General features: G+C 39.8%; 2 protein-coding genes across 3 annotated transcripts; one reads left to right on the top strand and one right to left on the bottom strand.

Annotated features, from left to right (window-relative positions):
* Positions 1-72: 72 nt before the first annotated feature.
* washc1 (WASH complex subunit 1) lies at positions 73-9982 on the top strand. 2 transcript variants are annotated; one of them, XM_084734948.1, is made up of 11 exons: positions 73-192; positions 766-906; positions 2469-2580; positions 2721-2867; positions 5305-5441; positions 5537-5672; positions 6539-6734; positions 7032-7202; positions 7437-7595; positions 9155-9226; positions 9492-9982. In XM_084734948.1, the coding sequence occupies exons 1-11, from the start codon at positions 185-187 to the stop codon at positions 9632-9634; spliced, it is 1422 nt and encodes a 473-aa protein (XP_084591074.1). In that variant the 5' UTR covers positions 73-184; the 3' UTR covers positions 9635-9982. The 2 variants fall into 2 exon arrangements, with proteins under 2 accessions (XP_084591074.1, XP_084591075.1); XM_084734949.1 differs by having other exon boundaries at positions 9158-9226.
* On the bottom strand, positions 9834-21232 carry ddx11 (DEAD/H (Asp-Glu-Ala-Asp/His) box helicase 11). Its single transcript, XM_084734951.1, has 27 exons — positions 20995-21232; positions 19812-19954; positions 19514-19729; positions 19341-19427; positions 19090-19226; positions 18929-18986; positions 18705-18812; positions 17667-17754; positions 17324-17526; positions 17068-17142; positions 16151-16228; positions 16016-16062; positions 15836-15915; positions 15666-15707; positions 15513-15580; positions 15370-15408; positions 15122-15260; positions 14227-14361; positions 14031-14143; positions 13878-13950; positions 12541-12644; positions 12310-12459; positions 12042-12110; positions 11754-11939; positions 11554-11629; positions 11303-11457; positions 9834-10547 (listed from the first exon to the last, which is right to left on the bottom strand). Exons 2-27 carry the CDS (start codon positions 19938-19940, stop codon positions 10515-10517), a joined length of 2688 nt encoding a protein of 895 aa, XP_084591077.1. The 5' UTR covers positions 19941-19954; positions 20995-21232; the 3' UTR covers positions 9834-10514.
* Between the last annotated feature and the right edge of the window lie 67 nt (positions 21233-21299).

Consider the following 21299-nt stretch of genomic DNA (forward strand, 5'->3'; position numbering starts at 1 on the left):
CGCGTTCAAGTCGAAAATCAGAAATTTCTGACAGAGCCTGAAGGCAACATATTTCCGGCGACGTGGTCACATGACACGGCGATGCGGAAGTAATGAACCGTTGTTTTGCTAATCAACTCGGATGTTAGCATCGATAGCTTAGCTACTTTTTATTCCTGTAACCGTGAACAAATAAACAACACCCATGGTCAGGTAAAGTTAATATTTTTTTAAGCGACTAGGTTTCGCAGTTTAACGTATCTGTAAACGGATATTGTTCGATTTTAGGCTCACGGTGATGCTGCCTTTAGCATAGACAGGGTGCCAGTTTATAGATTATTTCCTTCTTTTGAATGTATTGGCGAGTAAACATCCGTGTTAGCTATTGATATTGCCATACTATTACAGCTCACGTTACAGGGATCAACTTGAGCCAATTTACGCAACAAGACAGAAAAAAGTCCTTATAGCATCATAGTTATCAGGTAGAGCGTTTGCAGTTTGTCATGTGAGAGTCAGATGAGGTCGAGAAGTCTGGTGTGGTAAAGAGCTCAGGGTTTAGTTAACCATACTGTCTGTAGATAACATTACGACAATTTTTGGTGCTGAATCTAACAACAATCACTGTGAAAGATTCTTTGATCAAAACTATACACTTTACCTGCAAGTTGTTCATCATCTCTGATAGGCCAAAGTTTGATTTATTGTAATGATATATTGAGTCTGACTATGTGACACAGAGCCTTGTTCTTGATTATAAGCTATGTCCTGTGTTGTTGTCTTTAGGATGACACAGAAGCGCTGCCTGGAGGGCCAGGTGTACTCAGTGCCTCTCATCCAGCCAGACCTGAGGAGAGAGGAGGCTGTCCATCAGATAACAGATGCATTACTCTACCTGGAGACCATCTCTACGGATATTTTCAAAAGGCAAGTCCAGAAACACATACACACACGCACACGCACACACACACACACACACACACGCACACACACAAGAGCAAAGATAGAGACTTAAAGTCACAGTGAAAACGAAGGATTTGCTTTGGACAATTTGTCATTTATGGCATGCGATAGTAAGTTAATTGCATGCTTAACATGGTATTCATCACACATAAGAAGTGATAAAAGGATTTACCAGATGTAGAGTTTAAACTAATGATTATTTTCGTTGTTGATTAATGTGGCGATTATTTTCTCCATTAAGACCATAAAGACCTTTCTGGTCTTTAAAATGTCAGAAAAATGTCCATCAGTGTCCCAAAGCCCAAGATAACGTCCTAAAATGTCTAGTTTTGTCCACAACCCAAAGATATTCCATTTCCTGTCGTAGAGGATGTTTATACTCAAACTAATGAATTGAATATCAAAAAAAATTGTTGTGATAACCAGCTAAATATTTTTTATTATTTTACAAGTTAAAAAATATTTTTAGTGGTTAAATCTAACGATTAGATTTGCTTGCATTTCTTTGTGTTGTTGACTGACTGTGACTATTAATTCATTTTATTGTGAAATGAAGTAAAAAATGTCAAATGTTTTCAAGTGACTGAAGATTCTTTGACATGAGGTAGTTCTTTAACAAGGCCAGTTAACAAAAACTTTTTAAAATAAGACATAATAGCAAACTCGTAAAAGGTTGTTGATATCACAGCATCTGCAAGAAGTATTTCTGGATAGAAAGAAATATTTTCTCATATTTAGGGCTGCACAATTAATCAAAATATTATCAAAATCACAGTATGCCCAATTGTAATATCCAAATTGCAGACTTTATGATAAAGGTAAAACGTGTGACAAATGTGTGACATAACAGCATTACAATGAAGCACCGTAGCCCTGTGGAGATGCCCTGGCCTGCAAATCTTGTTCTTCTGATGATTCTAATGATTTTTTTTTTCTTCTTTTTTGTGAAAATGATGATAAATCCCACTAATTATGAACCATATCGCCATCACAATATTTGTCAAAATGATGACAATATGATTTGTTTACAGTATCGTGCAGCCCTAATCATATTTAATGAATTATACAGTCTAATACAAATGGAATCCTTATTCTAAGCCACATTTTATGCCACTTATTTTCAAACAGATGGTCCCATCTGGTACCCTAAAAATAGAAGACACGTCTCCTGTAACTACATGACAAGTGACATTTATTAACAGAGTTGTTTTGTCAATATAACCTTTGAAAGATGAAGTGTTTTTAATTAAATGATGGATATCATTGCCTAAACAACTGTGTAATGCTTCTACTTCATCTTTGTTAAATGCAAAAAGTTAACAGCTACTTCATTAATTCATGCTTGGGATTCAGCACCCTGCAGAGTGTATATATATGTATACACACACACATATATGTACACACCCACATACATGTATATGTGTATGTATATTGGATTGTGCAGTATGGTCTCTGTCATGTTTTCCTCTGTGTGGATGTTTGTGTATGTCCATATTGATGTTGATATGTGTGTGTGTTGCCTCCAGAGTGTCTGACAGTGTAGAGAAGAACCGCCGCCAGCTGCAGAGCGTCACTGACCGGATCAGACTAGCTCAGGCCCGCGTCGACAAGATCAAAGGCAGCAAGAAAGCCACCAAGGTAACGCGGCACCTTCACTCTGGGAGGCAGCTTTTACATATTTGCACCTATGACGCACAATAGAGGCACAAGAAGGTTACAAGAAAACAATTATCATCTCTGAGTCTGTCAGTTATGTCAGCTTTTTTCTGTCTTTATAGGTTTTCTCCAGTGCCAAGTACCCAGCTCCAGATCGACTTCAGGATTACTCCTCTATCTTCACTGAGGCTACAGATCCCTCCTCACAAAGCCGCCCTCGACACAGGATACAGAATAAACTTCGACCCTTTGATGAGAAGGCCTTGCAGGTAAGATAAAAGCATTAAAATGCTGATTACACAGGGATTTTTGACACGCAATGCCTCCAATTATGCAACAACAAAAACTGGGACTTGTTAAGAGCCGTGGTTTCACAAAGTGTTCTACAAGTAATGTCTCGAAGCCCACAAGCCATGGTGCTATAACTAAGATAAAACAGAAGAAAGTATGTACTAGCCTGATGGTGTTTGGGCCTCTTTATACAGCTGACTCTGCTAAAACTGTGGGTACAAAACAGGGATAAAAAGAGGCATGATTAATTTTCCATTTACATGGCTTTTATCTTCCTGCTGAGAATTATGACACAGCTCTGGCTCCGGTCATCAAAGGACATGAGGGGCTCAGAACTGATGTCGCGATTCCTTATATTCATGTAAACTAGAGGGGGAAACTCCCATGACCCCACCAGTATTTATGGAGCAGTTAAGAGACACTGCCCCATGGGCTGGATGGAGTCCACCTTGTTCCTCCAGAATCCAAGGTCTTTTCTCCAGCCCTCTAATGTGATTTTCTGGGTTGGAGCATCTGATGTCTCCCGCATGTCTCTCTGAGGAGGTATTATATATCCTGTCTGACCTGAAATCGCCTCAGGGTCCTTCAGGAAGAGTGGGCGCCGGTCAAGGAAGGACATCTGGGCTGCTTTGCTTAGCCTTACATGACTCAGATCTGGATCAGCAGCCAAAGATGGATGGCTCTTTTTTTAAAATCTTTTTAACCAGTTTTTTTAGGGATATACTGAAATAACAATTTGGCCAATAGCTGATGCTGATGGGTCTTTTTTTTTTATGGTTGTTTATGTTTTTTTGTGGTTGTCATTTAGTCGCCTTATGTGCAAGAGAAATGGAAGAAATCTCAATTTAAAAAAGACACATTACACTGGTTGTCCTCATATATCACACCAAAAGTTACATCCAGCTAGTGGCTTCTTCTTCAAAACAGTAGCTGGATACTGTTGTCTGAGTTTGACCCCAAATACCAAGCACAGCTGTTAGTGAGAGCAAAATTGATGCTTATTGATTCCTTCAGAAATTTAACTCACGTTAGTTTCAAATTAAACTGTGTTCTGCAAACACCTGCCATATTGTGAACCTAGCTATCTGTGTGCACCTACAGACATGTGAGCCGTATGCATGCACGTCTTCCTGCCCTCTAATTCGTCTGTCTTTGTAAATCATGAGGGTAGAATTATTCTCATTTAATGTACTCAGGCATTGCTCAGTTGCTTGACTAGTAAGTGAATAGCACAAATTGTGTGAGTCTTGTAATAATCACCTCAATTTAGCAAATGTTATGCTGCTAAACGCTTTACAAGGACGGGATGCTCCTCTGTCATCACAGTACAATATTAAAAACACTGCCTCCAGGTACAGCCTCCTCATTGGAACGCAGATCGACAAAAACTAAAAAGCATTTTAAAAAACTATTTGAGCTGGTCTGCAGAACTATACTTCTTACTTTTAGATTTTTAGTGGAATAATATGACACAATATAAAAGGGTTGGGATGCCCTAAAAACTTGGTATTTCACCTGGGGGCACTGCCTTGTGTCTATAGGGTTATATAGTGTCATGTTTGTGTTACCATCTGCACAGTGCTGTCAAATTTTCTGCTATTTTGTTGTAATGCAAACTAATCATCTTTTTTCATAAACAGCTGTTTTCTCATGATTAGCAGCACGCGTGTTTATTTATCACTGAAGCGGCACTGATAAGCTTTCATCCCTGTCAGTCTCAATTTTTCACACCTCTGAGTTAAAAAAAACAACTGCCTTCCACTTAATGAAATATTATTGGCAATAATGGACACCATGGCATTTGCATTAAATTTCCTGGCCTTTTTGATAGAATATTCATCAGGCTGGGGCAGGTCATTTTACAGGTTTAAAGATGTGGCAGAGGAGAGCAGAGCAGCCCAATTTGATATTGTCTTGTTAATTTTTGCTCCTAAATTGATACTTGATTAGGAGGTGAGGAAATGAAAACAACAGACATGTAGTGCAATGTGTGATAGTGTTTTTTTTTTTTTTGCCTAAGTGTGTGTGTGTGTCTCAGCACAAGCTGCTGCATTATTTATAGAGAACACCACAGTTTTTCCGTTACCATCTTAGGAAACTTTACGAAAACCAGCATATTTTCTGCTGTGTGTGCTTGGTCTTGCTTTTTGTGTGTGTGTGTGTATCTCTGTGTATTTGTCAGAGGGAGAAAAATGAAAACACTGCTGGCAATTTTCTCTGGTGCAGGAATGCATTATTCAATATCCCCCAGAAGCAATGTCCCCGACCATATAATTCGTTATTGCAGTATTTGTGTGCGTGCATGCATCTGTGTGCAGGAGCACTTTGGTGGCATTTGTGATCTGTGTTATTCAAGATTTAGTTGACATTTTCCAGATCTCCCTCTCACTCTGCGTCTGCTTGTCTTCCTTTCAGGAGAAATTGATGTATTTCCCAGTGTGTGTAAGCAATAAGAAGAAGTCTGAGGATGAGACAGAGGAGGGGCTGGGCAGTCTGCCACGAAACATCTCATCTGTCAGCTCCCTGTTGCTCTTTAATACTACAGAGAACCTGTGAGTCCACACACAAATAGACACAGATGCTAGCTGTACACACAGATTACACCAAAATCTCTCCTTCATGTCTTTGGATTTGTGTGTTTTTAAAGATATAAGAAGTATGTGTTTCTTGATCCTCTGGCGGGAGCAGTGACAAAAACACACACAACACTAGAGACAGAAAAAGAAGAGAAGCCGTTTGACGCACCGTTGTCCATTACGAAGAGAGAGCAGCTGGAGAGACAGGTGCCTCAAACACTCATTTCCAAACATAACTACATAACATAACTAAGCTTAAAGGGATTCGGAGAAGCAGAGAGGGTCTCCAGCACAGAAGCCGAGCAATGTGCTGCTTTGGACAGGGTCAGCTACCAGATGGATTCTAATCACTGAAAAATGTCCACCTAAAAAAAAAAAAATCAATATCAGTATAAGTGTATGCTATATTTAGAATATTTTCACTGCTTTACTTTGCTGTCAGAGAGCCTTTTCTGATGGGAAACTGTTGTTACATAAGCTGAATATCACTCTCTCCAAACAAACTTAACTCCATAAGCAAAATCTGTCACTTTAGCCCATAGAATGGGAGTTGCTGGTTTACTGCTGCCTTGATGTGTTAGTTTGTTTGTGTTCTTCTCTACTTTGGTGTTATTTAAAGGATAGCTGAGAGTCACCAAAGCCACACAATTACTTAAACTAACTAACGGATCGAGGCAGCGGTCGACCAGTAACTCCCATGTTCTGCAAAATAAAATTACTGATTTTGCTTAAGGAGTGTGGGTGGTTGGCAAAGAGCAGAATTTGGCTAGTATATTGGTGGTTTCCCATCTGAAAAGGCTATCTGATGGCAAAGTAATTTGGTTAAAGTATTATAAATAATTTTTTAGGTAGACCTTTTGTTTAGCGTCTGTGCTCGTACTCTTGCTGTTTCTCCAAACTGGAAGCCTACTTACCAGCATCTGTTGTAGCTAATACACTGATCATCAATAAGTAGCTCATACGAAGCCACTTCATATAATCCAAACTATCCCTTGACTTTGACTTTTTTTATATGTAGGATTATTAATGACACATTTAATAAGTAATGTTGATAATCTTTTCTCTCTTAACAGACAGCAGAGTCTTATTTCTATGTGCCAGACCTGGGCCAGGTGCCCGAGATAGATGTGCCATCCTACCTGCCTGACCTGCCAGGCATTGCAGACGACCTGTCCTACAGCGCGGACCTCGGGCCCGGCTTTGCCCCGTCAGGACCCACACACAACATGCCTGAGCTGCCCTCCTTCTCTGAGGAGAGCAGCGCACCTGGTACACACCCACACACTTTCCACTGCATCGCTGACTACATTTACAAGCACACTAAGCATGTTCTGTTTGGATGTTCTGAATATAGCATTGTGATATAATGAAATAATTATTTTCATATTTTCATAGTCAATCAATCAGTCGATTATCTTCTTGATTAATCAATGTATCACATCAAAAAAAGTCCAAGAAATACAGAAACTAAAAAAAAAACTGCCTCAAAGTGATTTACTGATTATCAAAACACCATTGAATCATTTAAACCGTCGACTGATGCGCTTTTGCACATCTTTGTTTCAGGTCCTCAGCTCCAACCTAATGCTCCACCGCCTCCACCACCTCCCCCACCTCCTCCTCCTCCTGAGCCTGCCCTCACTCCTGCCGTGCCTGCAGGAGCCCCCCCTCCTCCGCCCCCTCCGCCTCCTCCTCCTGTTGACGGCCCCACAGAAGTCTCTAGAACGCCAAGTTCAGGTTTGTCACATTCATGCAATTCAGAAATCTTGTAGTGGAGAGACACTACTCACTGAGAGGAATGTGATTGAGCCTGACTGTGTATTAAAGTGTATTAAAAATGAAAAGCTGCTCTTCTCTCTCTCTCATTCACAACACTGTAGTTCACTCGCTTAAATCAGATCGACCTAACTGACTTTAGTAGGTGTAAACCCAAATCAAACTGCCACCCCTGACCGTCTCCTCTGACTGCAGGCCCCGTGTCCGGTGCTCCCAGCGAGGTTGTTCAGCCGTCAGACAGTCGTGCCAGTCTGCTGGAGTCGATCCGCAACGCTGGAGGCATCGGCAAAGCCAAGTTACGCAACGTTAAAGAGCGCAAGATGGAGAAGAAGAAGCAGAAGGAGCAAGAGCAAGGTGTCAGATTGTTTGAGTGGGGATGTGGTTCTGCTCATCTTTTATTAATTGTTACACGATGCAGCTTTAACAATGATGGGGAAAGTCATGCGATCAAAGCAGCGCGTGACCAATCCCTGGTTAGCATTCACCCGTGAGTGTGTCACACTGCATGTCAGGATGTGAGCGTTTGTACACAGTATATCTTTATATATTTACAAGGTTCCTACACATGTTGCCTGCTTTTCCAGACTCAAATTTCCAGACTTCTCAGTAGATTTTTTTTTAATCTGAGCACAAATATGTAGATGTTTATTAGGTAAATAAACAAAGATTATAGCTGCAGCAAATACAAATCAGTTAACACCAAACCCAGTCTGTGCTGCCTTTTATGCCAGTTATTCACTGTGTCCATGGAAACAATGAACTCATCCATAAATGTAGTTTACTTGTTGCTGCAAAGCTCATAAGACCGGCTTATATTTGGCTATTTGTGATGCTATGTATCTATGCAGTTCAAAGATATTACCACATTTTCTTTCAAACAAATTTGTTTGTGGATGTCTGGATTTGGTAAAGTTGTACTGTATAGCCCAGATTCTCAAACTGTGGTACGCAAGCTTCCTCTAGTGGTATGTGGAGGAATGTCAAAAAAATACTTTTTAAAAATGAAATTAATCTCTGTTAACAAACATATACTACCAAAGTACTACAAAATTTAATCAAAATACATAAAATATGAGATCACAGGATGGAATTTAAAATACTTTTAGTCTTTCCTGTGTTTTTTTTTGTGGAGAGGTCAATATATTCTGAGGTGGGATGCAATGTAAACAGGTTGAGAATACCTGCTGTTCGGCACTTGTGGCAGAGCTGTTTAGCAGGCTGTGATGTATGGGTGTAGAGATAGCTCTGCGCAGTAGTGTGCATTAAGTCTCATGCCATATTTATTTCCTTGCTTTTGATGACATCAAGCTCGCTCTGACCTGTGCTCACACACATGGTGGTAAACAGGGTTCTCTATACAGTTTCTTGCAAAACACAGAGGTAAACATTTTGGCTGCACTTACTGCCTACTCCAGACACCTTGAGAAAAAAAAATGTATGGTGAATTTAATTTTTAGAAATTTTGAATTTTAAATTTAGAAAACAATATAAGGGGCAATAGTCTAGAAATGCAACTATTTTTCTTTGTTCCTTACTTATCCAGACTTGAAATCATACTTTACTATACTGTTTAGGAACCCTGTATATATGATGTTTATCATGTTTTTTGTGACCTTGATTTTATAAATGTCAACCTCATTGAAAGGTTGACTTGATTACAGTCCTCTTAAATGGTTTTACAGCATATCTTTGCCTTCATTTCTGGTTCTCTGGCCAGGTCATGACCTAACATTTCATTTTAAGAGGAAGCTCCTGATACTAACTAGATAAAAAGTCTTGTTGGAAAGCTGTGCTCCACTTTGAAGACCAGCACTGGGAAATGAGTGAAACTGTTTCACTGCTCCAATTAATAATTCAAAGAAAACTATACTGATTGCATGATTATTTAGTAACCGTCTGTCTTTGTCTCTCAGCAGTGGGAGCGGCAGCAAGCGGTGGAGACTTTATGTCTGATCTCTTCAATAAACTTGCCATGCGAAGGAAAGGTGAGGATCCCTGTTATGTCCACTGTGATTTAAAAGAAAAGACCTCCACTGCTTGGAGGACTTGTATGTGGATGGGTTATTTGCTATTTTCAACCAATTCAGACTTTTTCAAATATTTCCAATGCCTTGTGTCCTATTTGTCTATTCAAGTGTAACATACTGCTGCTTCTCCTAAAATTGAAGCTTAAAAAGACGTGATTGAAATGTACTTATGCAGGTGGTTGGAACTGCAGGCAGTAAATAACGTGTCCTGTCCCCTCTGCAGGTATATCTGGTAAAGGTCCAGCGGGTGGGGATTCAGGGGACACTCCTGCTGGTACTGGTGGTGCATTTGCCAGGATGTCAGATGTTATCCCGCCACTTCCTGCCCCACATTCAACAACGGATGATGACGACTGGGAGGCATAACATGATGGACGATGAACACTTGAAGCGCAGAAAGCATTTGATAGTGTTGGATAATTTTGTGTACAAAGAACTTCGCATCACTCAATAATATTATAAAAAGTTCTGTCGCTAACACAAAGTGTAAAATGGCCAATAATTGGCTTCATAATGATAAGTGCATTGGTTTGTCTACCCAGTAAAACAAAACATCACTAAAATTCAAATAACAAAACAATTTATTGATAACTGTAATCATTGTAAACATATTTTCATAAAATTAAACAAGAAGATATTAGAACACTCACTGAAATCATTTCACTAACAACTTTCCATTAAATAAAAGTAACTTTTGCATTACGTAACACTTTACATTGACTGCTTTAAATATTTAATATCTTCTGCAAGTGTAAATCAGTCACATGGAGGCCCTGAGCCAGCGCCGCTTCAGAATTTATTATTCATTTTTGCCTCTTAATATGTTCCAGACTGTATTAGAGACATTGCAGGACTGATACAACTGAGTCAATCTAATAAATACCCCCACTGGCCTTTGCCTTCATGTGCAATCAAATACGTATTAATTATTTTCTAATTTATCTTCTCTTCTCTAAACCAGAGGTGTCAGCAAGCCAAATCTGAACACAACAGACAAAATATAAACGTGGAAAGATGCACTGAAAACAGAAAACTGCCTGCCATGTTGATCCTTGAACTCCAGTCAGGTCTGCAGGCTTCAAAATGTTCAAGAATGTAAACATACAGCAGCATAAAAGAGCTGCAGCAATCGTGTGATAAAGACTGGAATGCGTTCAGTTTCTTTGGTTGCTAAAATTGCAGAGTGACCTTAAGTGGGTTTTGCTGAAATTTGTCCTCATCTCAACTTTAGAAATGTCAGTTGAAACTACATCTGCTTCTGCTTCTTCTCCTGGAAGAACTAGGAAAGAAAGTATAAAGACAACATGTGAATAAGTTGTAAAACTTAATTTAAAGGAGTGAAACAATTCATCAATCTGGATTTATATGGTGATTGGATGTTCAATGATCCAGTATGATCAAGGTAAAGTGAAAATGCCGACCTCTATCGTCATCTTTAAAATTGAAATTCCCACGGCATGTCTGGGTCACACATCAGTCATGAAATTGTTGCTTCTCGTGAGCTGACATAAATGTAACTGAATGTGTTAAATGGATATAATGATCAAACTGAAATTCAGTCTTTTCCAAACAATCAATATAATATGGTATTGTGATGAAACTTGTGACTTACACTCCTAGTATAAGACTGTCATTATGCTGTCATAACACCTGTCATGAACGCAAAGGAGTCTTTATGAACAGTTTGACATTATCAGACTGAAAGAAACTATTTATGTTTTAACATGACTGAACACTGTTATTTGTGATTGGTTTTGGCACTGGCTGTCATGAGACCTTATAAGTGTGTCATGAACATTTCCAATGACCTCAACCAAAGTGTTACTATTTGGACATGTTGTTAAATGTTATACGGCCAATTTGTCACAGAATGACACTTAATGACAAGAGTCAAACATTCGTAAAGACTCTTTCATGTTCATGACAGGTATCATGACGTGGTTATGACAGTGTAACAGTCTCATGCACACCCCTTCAAATAAGTTGTAGTTTTGATGCAGTGGGTTTAATTCTGAAAGTGTACTTTCTTCTCACCTTTCGTAAGGCAGCAAAAGCAGGGCCAAAAGATGCGTGCGTGCTGGTGCGATCTTTGATCCACGCGGGGAGTTTGGAGAGCGTTGCAGGTCGAGAGTAACGTCTGTCACACAGTACCATGGAGGAGTAGTCGCCACGGTGACGGATAGCTCTTCCTTTGGGTACATGAAGTCAAATACTGTGAATACTGATCACTACCACCTATGGAATATTAATGTAAAGTATAAATGGCTGTTGTCATGAATTATTACCTATAGATTGATTGACAGCCTTCATGCAGAGGTTTTCTATTAGTGCTTGGCCAGGGCTCCTCCCTCCACTGTGAGGCTGAAGAACAAATAAAACTGTGATGATGACCTTCACCTCTTCATCTCAGCACTCCTATGACCTTGTACTTACTTTGCCAGGTTTGTGAAGGAGTGAAGACTATAATGACAGTATAGAGTCTCACCAGGTGTTTGTCCAGATACGCCATCTTTTCCTGCAGTTCTGGGGATTTGATGTTGGGATACGGCATTCCCACCATCACCACACATCTGCCCAGGTCATCAGAGAAATTGATGCCCTCGCTCATCTTTCCTCCGACCACAGAGAACAGCAACGCTCCTGTGAGTCCTACGCTGTCCACGGCACACCTCTAACAAAAGAAAGAGACAATCAGTAACATAATGTAATCATAAATAATGTATTATCAATGCTGAGCGATGAGGGCTGATGTTTTAAGCAGTGACAGTTTCACCTGGATACAGCGGGAGAACTCGCTCAACACCTGCTCGACCTGGTTGGCTTTCTTTGGCTCCTGGAAGATCTGAGAAAGTAATTGTGATAGTTTAAACTCTGTCTTTTTTCTCTTTAAATAATTTTTTTTGGAAGGGGGGTTGTATAATGTTCCTTTAAGAACAGTTTCTCAAAAATACTATGCCATTGTTCAGCTAAGGCATGATAAAGAATGTTTTTCTTTTCTTTATAAAGGTCATTTAATAAACAAAATTATATAGCTGATGAACCTTCTTCTTGTTAGCCAGACGGGTCAGCGCACCACTGGCCTCCCAGTGAGCAATGATCCGCCTCGAGTACTCGTAAGACGGGAAGAAGCACACGACCCCGCCTGGGACCACGTTACAAATGTTGGAGAGAATGCGTCCTGTCTCATCCATCTGTCAACAAACAGGCACATATTTCCTGTATTGCCTTTGTAAACAATGCAGCATTTAAAGTATTACGTGTGTGTCTGTTACCATGCGTGGAGAGTCTCTGTTTTGAAAAGTAAAATCCAGCTCCTGACCAGATGGGCCACTGCACAGGACAAGAGGAAGAATGTTCTCGGGAGGAATTACATGACCTAAAGACAAAGGTACCAGGCAAAAGTTTACGTTATTTATTTAAATATAACATTATAAAGATGTAAAATAATATTACATGATTGAATAAAAACATTAGACCCAAACAATACAGCTCTGTCAGCACAAAACATGTATGAGGTACAAGAGTTTTCACATATGAACTCAAGACCTGAGAATCAGGTCTGGACACTGTGTGGCACCTGGGCAGAGCGTGCAAGAGGAAGAGGGCTCCTGCAGAATTATCACTTGAGACCCTGACTCGACTCGCATTTTGTCACTCAAGTGTTTTTGTTTTTTAGTTGCATTGCTGAACACAGAGCAATACAGGAGCAACAGCAGCAGGCTGTAAACTTTACAAATCGAGTCTCAGCCTGGCAGGAAAGATGTTCCGTGTTGCTTTGGGATTTTACAACCAAACAAGAGCAGAATACAAGAGAATACTTTCACTTTCTCTAACTTTGTGGAAATCTAACAGAAGCAATAAATAAATAAAAGCAATACAGGCAAGCAAAAAAGAATACAAAGCAGTTACACACCATGAAACTTGGTCAACATGCCCACACTTGCTTTGAATTCTCCAGACCCGCTCTGTTCACACAGACTTTGTACTGGGGAGCTGGCAGGGTGAAGTCTGTTTAATGTCTGGTCCAACTGATTCAGATATTTGTGTTCTGATATACAGCTCCTCTGGGTAATGTCCAGATAAGTACAGGGCTGCAGTGCATCTGTGATTTCGGCTTAAAACTCTCATGTCTGTGCTTATAAGTAGTGAACTAAGACATTTTGAGTTATGCTCAAATTTCACACAGCACTTGTGAGTCTGAGGATATAATGATAGTACAGGTCTTTAATTTTGTATGCCAGTGCCATGGGAGCACGAGTGTTATTGGCTGATGATACAACAATCCTCATAATTCAATATGCAACCTGTGTGATGATCAGTTCATCTCTTCCTGGTCAGTTATGATGTAATATAATCTGTCACCTCCATCACATGAACCAAAGTCATAACATGATTCTTGTATCTATTCAATCTGAGTGCATAACCAATGGAAATTAGTATTCATACTAGAAATCAGTCATTATTTGAGTTTCTGTCAAGCATTATATTATTCATCAGAAAATTCCACAAACAGAAATATTGATAAATGCATTGCTAAGAGAGTGCATTATGAAAACACAAAAAGAGAAACTCCACAAAGTACTGCGGTGTTATAAAATGGGCCACCCACCACAGGAAAACTCAGTGATGCGCTCCTCTCCCACTCCGGCAGAAAACAGTAGCTCCTGTTTGAAGTCTGAAACCTACATATAACATCTTTTAGAATTATAAAACGTACACAGCAAAGACTTGGTTTATTTTGCGTGGATTTAAAATAACTTACAGGCTGCATAGTTCCTCCTGCAATGATGACTGCTCTGCACTCCTTCAGCACCTGAGCAAAGTGGACCGCTGGATTCAGCAGCAGGAACTTAACACTGCTCTCTGACAAAGTGCCTGCACACAAAACAAACTTGGTATTTATAAAAGTTTGATTTCATCACTTTCCTTTATTCTGCATTGTGTTTTTAAAATGGTACCTTGTCTGTGCACCACCACTCTGCCATCAGTGTTGCTGTTTGTGAGAGCCATGAAGAATCCCTCCACCTGCATCATGGGAGACGCAGACAGCTCTTTGTCTGCCTCTACAGACCCCTGCTGGTCTGCTGAAGACACTGCACACAAGGGAGCAGCCAGACAGTGCAGATAAATCACCAGGAACAGCATTCAGAGGAATGCTACAAAGTTTAATGTTGATGGCTAAATAATGAGTCTGAGAAATGGCTGGATGTCATGTTCATGGACAGAGAATTGGTACTGAAAATTGATAAGCTCCTGATCAAACAATTTTGCTATCTGCATTTACATGAAGTTACATAAACAGTTAACAGGGCCACACATTCAAAAGTGTGGCCTTACTTCACTAAATTTGCAAAAGTGCTCTTTTAAGTTGTTTTAAATGTGAATTCTGGGGAAAGTGAATTTCAGTGCATCTCATAAAAGTGTGCCATGTCATATGTATAACATTAAGTATACTACATTTCTTCAAATATGCACTTTTCTTTTGTTACATATATGTTTCAATTTGAGGACAATGAAATGTTACACTTGTACATTACATCTGTGTGCATCTAACTTCCCATCACACAAAGAGAAGTTTTGACTGGATCTCTTCTCAACTCATCCCTACCAAACATTTTCGTGTTTATTTGAAGAAGAAAATGTCAATATATGCCATTGTTTGTGTCATCATAAATTAATTTTTATCTAGTTATTGTCTCTATTCATCATCAGTGAAAAAACACTGATGAAAGCTATGATGAAAATTATTTGTAAATGTAATTAATTTTGCTGAAAAGGATCCCATTTCTTTCAATAAATAACGCACATGTCAGTAATAAAGACTCCATTACTGACGTGTGTCAGCCCTCTGACCTGGCACAGTGCTCTGGTTGTTCTGCAGCATTTGAAGGTAGCGGTTCAAGCCCTCAGTGCGTCGGTTCTCCTTGTTGGAGCTGCTCTGAGTGTGCAGACTAACACCTGATCCAGCGTACTTCTCTGCAAATCCACCCAGCTGCAAGGAGAGGACGCATGTGGAATTCATTTGATTTTACAGTAGAACTAGAGAGCAGTTACATACATATTTATAGAAATCTATGCATATGCAGATCTTGAACACTTACTTTTCTGCTGATCATGCTCTTCTCAAAGTATCTCTGTAACTACGGTAACAATGACATTGAAAGAATCAGTTTACAGTTTGGATGATGTTTAGAGGCCATGATTGTGATCTTTAACAGCACTGTAACACATTTTTGTTAAATACCTTAAATAAGTTGATGTTGTCAATCTGAGCCTTGAAGAGGAAGTTGTTGATGGTGAGCATTTCAGTTCCTAAAAGATACAACAAACATGACTGGTTATCAATGTCTGCTGAGATGTGTATTAGTGTGTGTTTACATGTGCATCATTCACTGACCTGTTTGTGTAGTCTGGCTCTGTGGATTCTGCCCCACCTTACCTGTAAGGATAACATTTACATGATAAGTGGAGATGTCACGTGCGCCCCGTGAGCAATACCCCCTCCTACCCATGATGCAAACTAGCAATAATCCATAATCAAAACTTTTTCAGCCCAAACACACTCACCTCCCAGCACCCGGACGAGCCCCTCGATCACGAACAGGATCTGTTTGATGTACATCAGGTTCTTTGCCTTCAGTCTGCTCCTGATGTTGTAGAAACATAAACATCAGGAATCATGAAGGTAATGAAATATTTAATTTGTGAATGAGGGCAGCATGTGAGGCTGTGTGTGTGTATACTCACTTGTAGCGCTCTGCATACTGGCTGAGCTGAGAGTGGGCACGGCAGAGCTGTAGAAGACTCACATGTTAGCATATAACAGGTAACGGGTATCATTTAAAACTACATTTAGTATGTGATGTGTTTGAACGTGTTTACCTGTGCTCCAGTGAGCTCTGCACTGTGTATACAGGACAGTGTGTCACTGAGATTGTGGGCTTCATCTATGATCACAACCTATAAAGCAAATATTTCTATCAGTAATATGTTATCAATCAGTTCCGCTTCAATCAATATCCACTGATCTAATATCCATTAAAGACAGTGGCAAACTCACAGGGCTGGCCTGGTGTTAATTTGGACTTCAATATTCAAATAACAGGCCTTCACAGTGACACCAGCTCTGACAGAAGCAGCTGGAATTTATTAAACCGGCCAATTAACATGTTGTTGTTTTGTTTTATGATTACCATTGATATAATATATAGCAAAAAAACATTTGGCGCTTTCTTGGAGGCCCTCTGGTGACTGCAGGGGTCATAAGCAGGTATTTAGTTTGCTTACGCCTCAGGCCAGCTCAAAACTGCAACTTAAGAAAGCACATCATTTGGAAAAAAAAAAACACTGCACAGAGTAAAAACCACAACCAAATATAGAAAGGAGGCAAATAGTTCAAACAGCAATGGAAAATGTTTCCAGGGGAAAGAAAAGAAAATGGCTGGGACACGTTTGTTGTCCCACTACAAAAAAGGGAAATTTCAGTTCATCATCTGTCACCACTTACAGATAGCCAACCAGAATAACTTCATCTATTACAAAATAATGGCAACAACAAATATGTTCCAGTTGGAAACTTTTTCTGTTTCTCTTCTGTGCTACTTGCAGGTTTTCTGTAGATGCATTTTCTGAATTTGGTTGTGTTTTCTGTTTTTGCAGGTCTCTATTTTCAAAACGTGTTCTCTTAAGTTGCAGTGTTTTGAGTATAAAATTGCTGAAAGCAAGGCAGAATGTTCAGGTACTCAAATAGTCTCAAATACCCCAGAGGGTAAAACTCTGCGTGTAACATCTACTCCTACCTGTCCCTTCAGTTGGACTCCTGCTGCCTTTCTTGTAGCTTCATGAAGCAACATCTGATAGGGCAACACCACCAACTGTGCAGACACAGTAAACATAGACCAGATTAACACTGAAACTTGCATAAAAAAAGAGAAACTAAATAAATTTTAGACATTTAAAAAAACATAGGAAAGAGCAATCCTAGCAGCAAAGCAAGCAAGCAGTGTCTGAGGTAATGCAACACCTGAACAGATAAACAAAAGAGGACTATGTCACCTGTGCAGGGGGGATAGCGAGGCGTGTGGAGTAGTAAGGACACGAGTGTGTTTCTTTGCCCAGCTTCAGGAGCTGCTCGATGTCGTGGACTGAACCCAGAATGTCATCCCTCATCAGCTGCAGGGCTGAAGCTTTATAATACGGACACACACTCTTTGCTGGGCCGCGCTTACGTTTCACATCTTCTTCACGATTCTGCTTCTCTGCAAAGTGGAAGAACAGCGTTATCAGCCTCATGTTGTTTGCCTGCACCTCATCATTATTGCTACCTATCTTGGCCAAGACACTCTTGAAAAAGAGATAATTAATCTCAACAGAGCTTTCCTGGTTCCTGGACTCTTACCGTGTTTGTTTTTCTGCATCTCCAAGCAGCGGTCGTTGATGCGCTGGATGCTGCCCAGGCGACGCACCTCCTCATTGATACACAGATTCTGGAAAGTACATAGTTTTATGTTTGTGTTAGATGATAATCATGTTTTACTGACTGAATACAAGTAATAGTTCCTGATGAATGCCAAGCATGCTTCTTGTGTGTTGGGAACAGAAAAGGTCATGTACTATACTGTTTTACGTACATACTGTGACAATTATCCCTGCCGCAACTAACAATAATTTTATCGATTAATCTACTGATCATCATGTTGATTAAACAATGAAACCTTTGGTAGATAAAATGCCAGAAAACAGTGGGAAAGCGCCCTCACCACTTCAAAAGTACAAGTTAACCTCTGAAAGTGTCTCGTTTTGTCTGTTCAACAGTCCACAACCCAATAATGTTACGTTTACAATCAAGGAGAACTAAGAAACCAGTAAATGTTCACATCTGAGAAGTCAGAACCACCTATTTTTGGCACCTTTGCTTAATAAAATGTTGATCAACAAATAAACAAATAAACGAGTCAAATAATTATTTCAGCTTTATAACTGTTCTCAAATACAATGCAATGCTTTATTTCCCTAACATTTTCAGTCATCTTGCATTCATCAGGATGGACTCAGTGTGGTTACAAACATGCAGTTTGAAAGCTCAAGATAGAATATGAACTAAAATCCAGACCTGATTGTTTTTTGGTGTTGCTCTTACCTACTTACTGAGACTCCTCATTGAGATACTGTTTATGTCAGTTAAAGGCAGAGAGGAGTCGAGCCATCAGTTACTCTGAATGAAAGTCTCTCACAGGGAAATAGCCTGAGAGCTCTCAAGTATTCTGGCTAACACGAAAAAAAAAACATCTAAACATCACAAAGAGAACTCCAGTTCTCTGAACGATGACTCGTACAAGTAATCGGGATGAAGCATCTTTTATTTACACGTACTGCTTGAAGTGTGTGTGTGTGTGTGTGTGTGTGTGTGTGTGTGTGTGTGTGTGTGTATACATACCTGCCGTGAGCCCAGTGTGACCACACTGATGTCCTTGCTGAAGGGGCTCTTTTGAACCTCATGCACAAACTGGGCCAGCTGGGAGTGAGTGCGACTGCAGTAGTAAATCTGAGAACATGCACATGTATATAGTCTCACTTCAGGGTAATGTGTCACACTCATTATGTTTTATACCAGTGTGACATTCATTCTTAGTTATAATCTGAAATATGTCTCTCACATACCTTAGTGACATGTTCTTCAACCAGTTCCTCATCTGAGTCATCATCAGCAGCACAGAATCTGAGCATGAGAGCAAACACACCATGCCGTCACTGTCCGTTCATTTAAACGTCTCACTGTGATGTAAGATTTGTTATGATTGTAACCCGATGGTTCCCCTCACCTGCTCCTGCTCTTTGACTCGTCATCGCTCTCATATTCTGCAACGATGAGCTCCTCGTCCTCTTGATGTCCTTGTGTCTCTGTTTGTTCCTCTTTACTGAGCTGCAGCAACTTCAGTGCCTCGTCATCTTCACTACTCTATACACACACACACACAGAAATTCATTCATTGAGACTTAACAGTGATTTTAATTTGGATGTACAGTTTTGATGCCTGGGATCTTCAAAATGCCGCTGTGCAAGATCACTTACTTTCCTCTTCATTGCATACTTTAGTTGAACGTTGTTTCTGATCATTTCCAGTCGTTCTTCCCTCTTCTTCCTTTTCAATTCTTCCTCCTGATACACAGAAACATAATATCCAAGAGCCAAAACTCCCAGAGATCCACACCAAGTTCACATCTGAAATACAATGACACTCTTACCTTCAACTTTGACACCAAATCACGTTCTGCCTTTTTTTGAACAAAATCAGTGATCCAGTCAGGCTCTGCTGAGGAGCTGCTGGTGGAGGGCAGAGTTGTAGAGGTGGACAGAGCTGCTTCTTCTTCCTGCAGCAGAGCAGCTGCCTCCTGTTTCCTCTTCTCCTCATAGTCTGTGAGCCAGCTCAGCGCTCCACATATCAGACTCAGAGACTTGCCCTAGGTTAAAAAAAATAAATCATTTAATAAAGTTTAATGTCTTATGACGCAGTCTTTCCTATATACATACACACATACACACCGTTCCAGTTGGACTTTCAAAGATGCCAACTTTGCCCTGGTCAAGTGCACTATACAGTGCTTGCATGAACTGCTCCTGGATCATATAGGGCTGGTAGGGAAATGGAAATTGGGCCCGGCCATTCTCCATGCTTGTCAACTTCCCTGGAAGATGACAGAAGGGTTAACTCGATAAAACATGTCAGCTCAGATGTGAGCATCATGAAATAAAAACATGGCTGTACAATTAACCAAGGCCAATATTTCAAAGCCTTTAATATAGTCTGCAATTATCTAGACAGGATTAAATCTCAAAATTGGATATTTAAAAAACAGGAGACGTGATCCCTATCATATAGATTTGTTTCTCTTATTAAATTAATTGCCAACTAAATTTGACAATTGATCAATCAACTGACCAATTTTTAAAGAAAAAAAATCTCCAAATCTCTGATTTCAGCTTCTCAAATTTGAATATTTTCTGGTTTCTTTAGTCCTCTCTCACAATAAACTGAATATCTTTGTGTTGCGGACAAAACAGGACATCTAATCCTTGTTGACGTCATCTTCGACTTTGGGAAAAAGTGATCAACATTTTTCACCATTTTCTGAAATTGTATGGACCAAACAATTTATGGATTAAACAAGGAAATGATCGACAGATTAATCGATAGTGAAAAACTGGATGCAGCCCTATCTGGGAGAGAAAGATCTGGATAATTCTGATCTAGATGAAAGGTTTTGTAATACCTGCCCCTGAAAACCACACGGTGTGTTTAGACTGGTCTGTATTAGTTACAAGCCACAACTTCTGATTAGTGATGTTATGTCTAGTTAAGTGAAGCGCCAAATTCTGATATTTCTTTTGCACGGAGCAATAAATCAAGTCCTGTCGAATTACTTTGAATTTCAGTTTGAATAATTTTACCACAATACATCAATTTACCACAACGACGTAAATAAGTATTTTGTTAAAAACCTAGCTTTCTAATTGGCCTACATGTTATATCAAGCAGTTTACGTTTACATTTACATTTTAAAGGCTGTCACTGCGAGCTGTTTTAAGCTGTCTTGAAACTTAAACGCTATCAAGTTGTCTTCCTAGCTACAGTGTTAGCTAGGTAACACACGACCCCTTATTAGCTTAAGTCTTATATTTAAGTTACTACTAATCACAGTCGGACTGAAATTATTGATATACTTACCCGCAGCTATCCTTAAAAAGAAGCAGAATTTACTTTGCGTTAATGTTTTCGACTCCCGGGTATTCAACAACCGCGCCAACAGAGAGCAGTGGGCACTGAATCTGACCAATCGGGAGCAAGCTACAACACTGTGCGCTTGTTTTACTACACTACAATGCGTACGTGGACGGGGCTATACACCACTCTGTCTACATTTGTCCATTAATACGGGACTATACCGCTATTACAGAATACTTAAAGCGAGTACACTTTTAATTATTCATGTCACAGCACAATATGTCCATAAATTATGCATTTGCTCTGTT

The sequence above is a fragment of the Lutjanus erythropterus genome, chromosome 13, assembly GCF_056507025.1.
Source record: "Lutjanus erythropterus isolate fLutEry1 chromosome 13, fLutEry1.hap2, whole genome shotgun sequence".
NCBI lineage: Eukaryota > Metazoa > Chordata > Actinopteri > Lutjaniformes > Lutjanidae > Lutjanus > Lutjanus erythropterus.

What these genes read in the sequence shown, in the direction of transcription:
- ddx11 (XM_084734951.1), bottom strand. Translation starts at nt 19,940, where the DNA reads ATGGAGAATGGCCGGGCCCAATTTCCATTTCCCTACCAGCCCTATATG. An exon ending in CAGTATGCAGAGCGCTACAA is followed by an intron (nt 15,916 to 16,015) that starts GTGAGTATACAC and finishes CTACAACATCAG; the next exon opens with GAGCAGACTGAAGGCAAAGA. An exon ending in CGTATCTGGACAAACACCTG is followed by an intron (nt 11,630 to 11,753) that starts GTGAGACTCTAT and finishes TTTGTTCTTCAG; the next exon opens with CCTCACAGTGGAGGGAGGAG.
- washc1 (XM_084734948.1), top strand. An exon ending in GCAGCAAGAAAGCCACCAAG is followed by an intron (nt 2,581 to 2,720) that starts GTAACGCGGCAC and finishes CTGTCTTTATAG; the next exon opens with GTTTTCTCCAGTGCCAAGTA. An exon ending in TTTAATACTACAGAGAACCT is followed by an intron (nt 5,442 to 5,536) that starts GTGAGTCCACAC and finishes GTGTTTTTAAAG; the next exon opens with ATATAAGAAGTATGTGTTTC.